Here is a 7,679-nt window from a genome sequence, read left to right as displayed (position 1 = left end):
GAAAAATATGGATTGAGAGCAAACAAAAACAAATGTGAGTTCTTTAAGGATGCCATTGAGTATTGTGGACACAAGATCGACAGACATGGGCTCCACAAAACCAAGGACAAAGTTGAAGCAGTCCTGAAGGCACCAGAGCCTAAAAATGTGAGTCAGCTACGCTCATTCTTGGGCTTAATTAATTACTACCACAAGTTTCTACCAAACCTTTCAACAGTCCTGCACCCGCTGCACTCTCTGCTGCAACAAAATGTCAAATGGAAATGGACAAAAAACTGTGAAGAGGCATTTAATGGCACTAAGCAGCTTATTACATCAGAGGAGGTTCTGACACACTTTGACCCCAATCTACCACTTCGCCTCGCCTGTGATGCCTCACCATATGGCATTGGTGCCGTGCTATCTCACAAAATGCCTGATGGATCAGAACGACCAGTTGCCTTTGCCTCAAGGTCCCTAAATGCAGCCGAGCGCAACTATGCGCAGATAGACAAGCACTCAGTCTAGTGTGGGGAGTGAAGAAGTTTAATCAGTATTTATATGGACGACACTTCGCCCTGATCACAGACCACCGACCGCTGGTGTCCATTTTTCACCCTCAGAAAGGTATGCCAACCATGGCTGCGGCACGCTTGCAGCGATGGGCTTTGTTCCTGGGTGTACACACCTACACCATTGAGTTCAAAGGGACAAAGCTACATGGAAATGCAGATGGACTTTCACGTCTTCCACACACGCAACCCACCGAAGAAATGACTGATTCAGCTACTGTGTTTCATGTTACACAAATGGAACCCCTACCTGTCACAAGTGCTCAGGTGAAAAGAGAAACGAGCCGAGACACAATCTTGTCCAAAGTATACGATTTTACTGTGAATGGTTGGCCGTCCTGCAGTGACACTCTCAGTTCTCTCGCGTGCTCTCCCGCAAGCAAAGACCAACTATCCGTTTGCCAAGGATGTGTCATGTGGGGAACTCGTGTCATCCTGCCACCCAAACTACGTACAAAGGTACTGGACTCACTGCACGATGGACATTTAGGTGTGGTTAAGATGAAAAGTCTTGCTAGAAGCTATGTTTGGTGGCCAGGCATTGACTGTGAAATAGAGAATATGGCTAAATCCTGCACTGGCTGCCAGCAGACGCTGCGCCAGCCTCAAACAGCACCTGTACACGCGTGGGAGTGGCCATCCGCTCTATGGCAACGCATTCATATAGACTATGCTGGCCCATTTATGGACCAAATGTTCCTGGTTGTGGTTGATGCTCACTCAAAATGTCCAGAAATCTTCCCCGTAAAGCAAGCAACGGCTGCCAGCACGATCAATAGTCTTCGGTCACTGTTTGCACGCACAGGTCTGCCACAACAGCTCGTAAGTGACAATGGTCGTCAGTTTACTGGAGAGGAGTTCCAGTGTTTCCTTAGGAGTAACGGCATACGACATATCACTTCAGCTCCCCATCATCCTGCAACAAATGGACAAGCCGAACGGTTCATCCAGTCCTTCAAGCAGTCAATGAAAGCCAGTCGCACAGAGGGGAAGCCGCTACAACAGAAAATCGACAATTTCTTACTGGCTTATAGGAACACCACTCATGCAACACCTGGACACACACCTGCCATGCTCTTCATGGGACGGAATCTGAGATCACATCTAGATTTGCTGAAACCAGATATTCGCAAGGATGTCCAAGATAAACAGTCTTCCATGGTGGAAGCAACAAGAAACAAAACCAGATTCTTCAATGTTGGACAAAAAGTTCTCGCCAGAGACTACAGAGACCCAAGTCAGAAATGGCAGTCTGGCACGATTCTGTCACGGACCGGACCGCTGACATACACCATAAATGTTGGAGCCAACTTAGTCTGGCGTAGACATGTTGATCAGATTCTAGATGCGGAAAGTCACATGGTTCCACAGCAACCTGAGAGCACATCTACACCTCAAGATTCAGAAGAGTTTGCCTTCGCTTCACAACCTGAGGTTCAGGATTTATGTGAAACTACCAATGCTCAAACACCTGAACTTCCCACACAGAGGATTATGGACTCTGACCAAACAGGCAGACATTACCCTGAGAGAAATCGCATAGCACCTCAGAGACTGAACTTATAAGTTTCCAGTTCATTTCATAAGAAAAGCAATTAAAAGGTTTAAGAGGAACAACCTACCTCTGTGTTGTAAGTCACTGAGTAGGTGTCATATTTCAGTTTAAGTAAAATGGTTGGTTTATAGCATTTACCTCAAAATATCTTGATTGTTTGATACTTATTGTGTTCATCAAAGCTGGATGTGAGGAACTGTTATGTATTTGGTGAAATCAGTTTATATTTTTGTGGTACTACTTTCTGTGTAGAGAACACCAAGTGTGGTGTATGTGCGCATTGATATGCCTATGCCTTTCCACAACATGGTTAATAAAGTAAGTTACTAACAACCAAAAAGGTGTTATTACTTTACCCGTTAAGTTATAAGAGTGGACATAACAATGTTATTATTTGATTTTGACAGGTGAAACTTTATCTATTGTTGCCAAAATCTGCAACTCCTCTTCCAAGAACACGAGACCCAAAATCAAACTTGAACAAAAAACAGTCTACCGCAGCAAGTACAATAGTGAGAAGTTACTTAAAAATCTATTCAAAGAGGCCGGGCGCACTATCAGTCCAAACTCAGAGCAAACTGTCTCCTGCCAGTTGAAGATTCCTGATGATGCCATCTCCACTATCCATAACTGTGAAATCATCTCAGTTGAATATTATGTTAAGGTATTAAACAATTTCTTGGTGACATTACATCCCCTCAGAAATAAAATTGTGTTATATGTAAACATTTTTGGATAAATAAGCTACATGAGAAATTTGTAACTTAACTACGTATTAATTAAAACAGAAATTAATCATTCTTTACACTTGTCCTCAATTTCTGACTGTTTCCCAGGTTTCTTTGGACATTAGCTTTGCCTTTGACCCAGAGGTGGTGTTTCCACTGATCATCGTTCCTTCCAGATTTGCAGCCATTCAGCCTGGTGAGCCTGTGGGGCCTTACCCACCTGGGACAACCGAGACCACAAGCTGCAGTGATGTCTCTTCTCCTGTCTTGGACGCTGAATTAGATCCTAGACCCAAAGAGCCGGGTGCCTGTCACTACCCCTCCCCAGATCCCACTCAGCACATAATATAGCAAGTGGCAACTATAACTAGTGGTCTAAAAATGAATTTTGTTTGAGGACCTCCATCTTTCTTCTGCTTTTCACTCTTCTTTCTTTATGTATGGTACAAAGAAAGGTGGGAGAAATAGGAGGCATGGGTACTAATAGAGTGAAGCACGCCGTCATCAGGAGACTTTGAATTGGATGAGGATGCATCCTGTGTGGGCTAATGGGCTATTATACTGAGTGTTAAGAAAGACAAGCAGTAGAATCCATTTTGATTTGATTTTGCAGGCAATACTGTGAAGCAAAAGGATAGCCAAGTAAATGTATGCAAATATTAGGGCTAGTTTATTTGCTCATGTGTGATGACTCAGTAGGGGGAAGGAGACTGTTATTTAGGTTCTTGAAAGCAACCAAACTTTTCTCCAGAATTGGACTTATTAGGAGAAGTGACACAGTGAAAGGTCGGTGACTGATTAAAGAATCAATAGGAAGCAGCAATACAATATAAATACACACACACAGTACCCAAGTAAACACCAATGAAGAAGAACACGGGCACAGGAAGAGAGAGGGCTAAGCAGAGCAAGGAAAAGCAGCTGTCAAACAAGGTAATGATGGTAATGACATTCCCATTCAGAAAACAGAAGCCAGTTTAAATTTCTTTGCTTGCTAGGTGCTGAGCCAGTGTAGAATCATGAGAGTGCCCACTCTTTCCTAGATGTCTACTAGCAGCGTTTCAGCTATTGTTACACAAAGCTGTGTACAGAAATGATGATGTTTTTATATTAAACGTTTTGGTGGTACATAAAGATGAGTAAGTACATTAAGACCCTACAAAAATTGGTCAGAGATTATCACCCAAGTAGTGACTTAAGGCTTCTGAAAGAAACTGAGCTGTGAATTAAATCATGTTACTGAGCGCAGTTTTCACCTCTTGATGTCAGTGGAGTTTCAGCAACACACAAACAGACAGAACAAAAATGAGAGAAATAATGAAATTATTTTCTTACAGAGATTCTCAGAGTTTCAGTCCTTTGGTTTAAGCTTCATTCTCTGATCCAGTCTTTGTTTCTCTTTTGTTGATCCAAGCAGTCATCGGCAGTCACCTGGGCTACAGCATGGCTTCATACATTTGAGCTGTGTAGTTTCTTATGAAGTTAGTGTATATGTTTAGGCATTTAGGCGTGTTTAGGCCTCCCCTCTTTTTTACCATTACACATACAGCTGTTTCTCAGAAAGGTGTTCATCTAAGCCAGGGGTGGGCAACTCCAGGCCTCAAGGGCTGATGTCCTGCAGGTTTTAGATTTCACCCTGTGTAAGCACACCTGAATCACATGATTAGTTCATTACCAGGCTTCTGGAGAACTTCAAGACTTGAGAAGGTAATTTAGCCATTTAAATCAGCTGTGTTGGACCAAGGAGACATCTAAAACCTGCAGGACACCGGCCCTCGAGGCCTGGAGTTGCCCACCCCTGATCTAAGCTGTTCAGTTGAGTTTAGAGCAGCAACCAAACCACACGTTTACACGGTTATGCTGTGGGAAAAAATTTAATTAAATAAAATACACACACAAATGTCTAACCTGCTCAGTCTGCCTGGATTCTGATTCACAATCAGGACGGTCAGCCCCTGCAGTGAACTTTAGTTTTAGGTGTACATTATGGTGCTGAAATTTCATTTATAACCTTTTGCACATTGTATTAAGCAGCCAAAAAGATGTAAATAAACTGTTATATAATAAGCACTTTAATGCATTTCTTTTCTTCCTTTGGAGACATTATATTTACATGTAAACTAGAAGATAGGAAAATTATAAAGCTATTGAGTTATGTTATGATTATTCATTTGTCAGTGATTATATACTGTACAAATACAGTGTCTTAGAGATACAGTGGCTTGCAAAAGTATTCGGCCCCCTTGAACTTTCCCACATTTTGTCACATTACAGCCACAAACACGAATCAATTTTATTGGAATTCCAGGTGAAAGACCAATACAAAGTGGTGTACACGTGAGAAGTGGAACGAAAATCATACATGATTCCAAACATTTTTTACAAATAAATAACTGAAAAGTGGGGTGTGCGTAATTATTCAGCCCCCTGAGTCAATACTTTGTAGAACCACCTTTTGCTGCAATTCCAGCTGCCAGTCTTTTAGGGTCTGTCTCTACCAGTTTTGTACATCTAGAGACTGAAATCCTTGCCCATTCTTTGCAAAACAGCTCCACAACTGCCCTGTGATGGCCTCAGAGGTTGTCTAAGAGAATATTGGGAGCAACAACACCATGAAGTCCAAAGAACACACCAGACAGGTCAGGGATAAATTTATTGAGAAATTGCTGACGAGCAGTGGTTAGAGAAAAATGTCCAGGCGCCGGACAAATTAGTGCATGTAGACGGAGGAATCCTAAACAAACTAAACCCCCCACATGGGAGGGAAAATGTAGCCCCTCCTCATTGACTAAATTATAAGAATCCCTCCAAGGAGAAATAAATACTGAAAAGGATGCTCAAAAGAAAACAAAGAGTACACAAGAGTTGTATTTTAAAGCATGGAAAGTGGAATGAAGTGGAATAAACAAAAGGTTAAATTAAGGTTAACTTAAATTAGAGCAGAGCTTATCTAGTGATAAGCATGATAATAGGAGATAATAGGAAGGTTAACAACCTGTAAACTGGTATTAACAATGAAACATAGTTGGCATGACGACCGTGCCTAGAATGAATAGAATGCATGAAACCAGATAATTCACACGAAAATATATCAAATAAAAAGAGAGATGCATAAGGCATATTAAGGCTGTGTCATTGTTCAGCCAAGGAAAAGGAAAATGTCTCCAGCTTGGGAAGGTGTGAAGCTGCAGATTCACACAGACCCATGATGGATACATAATAAAATATAAACTAATATACTATTGTATATTAGTAGTAAAGTAGTGTATTGTAATATACTATGCTGTTATAAAAAAGGAAAAACAATACAATGATAACATTAATAATGACATACTATTAATAAGAAGAGGCACCTCAGTCAGTTATGATGTGAGGTGGAAGATTGTTAAAAATAGTCTGATTCAAGCTTAAGGTTTGCTCAAACTCAGTACAATGATATATGAGATGAAGAAAATAAGGAAATAACTACACTAATCAGGTGCATAGAGACACTTGACCTGCTTGTAAACCTGTCATCTTAGATGAGACTTTGTTAAGATGAAAACCTATACTAACAACTAATGAGAAGCTGAATTAAATATGTGGACACTACCAAGCTAATGAGGAGCAGTGACGCGCATGGAGATGCTGGTTTTGCTCACTACAATTTTAGTTAGAGTTTGAATTCATTACTGTGGATGTACAGTGAGTGACCTCTATATATCTTGAAAAGCATGTCTGAAATACTCGTATGAAAGCATATTTTGAGTGATTCTAACTGTGTAAATGCTGTGAGTAATAGGTTTTGAGTGATTTGTACAAAAATAATAAAACATAAGTAATAATAACACTACAAAGATTCATAGTAGAGTGAGTGAACAAGTGGAAGTTTGAGTGTGTGTGATGATACCTGATGTCTGAAAGGGCTCTATTCAGGAGTTGTGAGCGTGACATAAAGGTGTTGGTTTTAGATCAAGATTTAGCAGAATTAAAGAGGGTTTATAGACTATGAATACAAAGAGAAAGAAAAGAGTTCGATTAGTCTGCAGAAACAGGAAATATGTATATAAATATATATATGTGTGCCTGTGGTGTGTCCAGACAGCCCACAGAGAGAAACAGAACTCTATGAATAGACTCTATGAATAGAGTCACCTTTCTCACTCACTATGTGTTAATAGACCTCTCTGCATCGAATCATATCTGTTATTAATCTCTGTCTCTCTTCCACAGCATGTCTTTCATCCTGTTTTCCTTCTTTCACCCCAACCGGTCGCAGCAGATGGCCGCCCCTCCCTGAGCCTGGTTCTGCCGGAGGTTTCTTCCTGTTAAAGGGGTTTTTCCTTCCCACTGTCGCCAAAGTGCTTGCTCATAGGGGTCATATGATTGTTGGGTTTTCTCTGTATTTATTATTGTGCTATCTACTGTACAATATAAAGCGCCTTGAGGCGACTTTTGTTGTGATTTGGCGCTATATAAATAAAATTGAATTGAATTGAATTGAATTGAATGAATAGACAACACATACTCAAATTGTTATATGTGAAATTATTTTTGGAAAGGGTCAGAAGAGATAATTTGAACTTGGAACTCAGTGATATGATGCATGAATTAAACCTTATGGCAATAAACACTTGCAATGAAGAAAGCAGCTTACACTCAATTGATATGAACGCAAAGCCTTAGGCCATAGGCAATTTGTTTTATTTTTGTTTGTTTGCTTAGTAAGTTTGGAAAACAAATTTGTGATGATATTTGTGATCACAGTGACACATTAATGTCTGACTCCTCAATGCAAATACCACTTGATGTGCTTATAAACGAACAGGAAGCTGCACCAACTACAGAACAAAGGAAATGGTTAAA

General features: G+C 40.6%; 1 protein-coding gene across 1 annotated transcript; it reads left to right on the top strand.

Annotated features, from left to right (window-relative positions):
- Positions 1-989: 989 nt before the first annotated feature.
- LOC120443025 (uncharacterized protein K02A2.6-like) lies at positions 990-4,451 on the top strand. Its single transcript, XM_039620563.1, has 2 exons — positions 990-2,770; positions 2,943-4,451. Exon 1 carries the CDS (start codon positions 1,053-1,055, stop codon positions 2,115-2,117), a length of 1,065 nt encoding a protein of 354 aa, XP_039476497.1. The 5' UTR covers positions 990-1,052; the 3' UTR covers positions 2,118-2,770; positions 2,943-4,451.
- Positions 4,452-7,679: the final 3,228 nt, after the last annotated feature.

The sequence above is a fragment of the Oreochromis aureus genome, linkage group 12 (genome assembly GCF_013358895.1).
Source record: "Oreochromis aureus strain Israel breed Guangdong linkage group 12, ZZ_aureus, whole genome shotgun sequence".
Classification (NCBI taxonomy): domain Eukaryota; kingdom Metazoa; phylum Chordata; class Actinopteri; order Cichliformes; family Cichlidae; genus Oreochromis; species Oreochromis aureus.
Note: the sequence above shows the minus strand (reverse complement) of the source record. Positions and strands in the feature narration are given on the sequence as shown.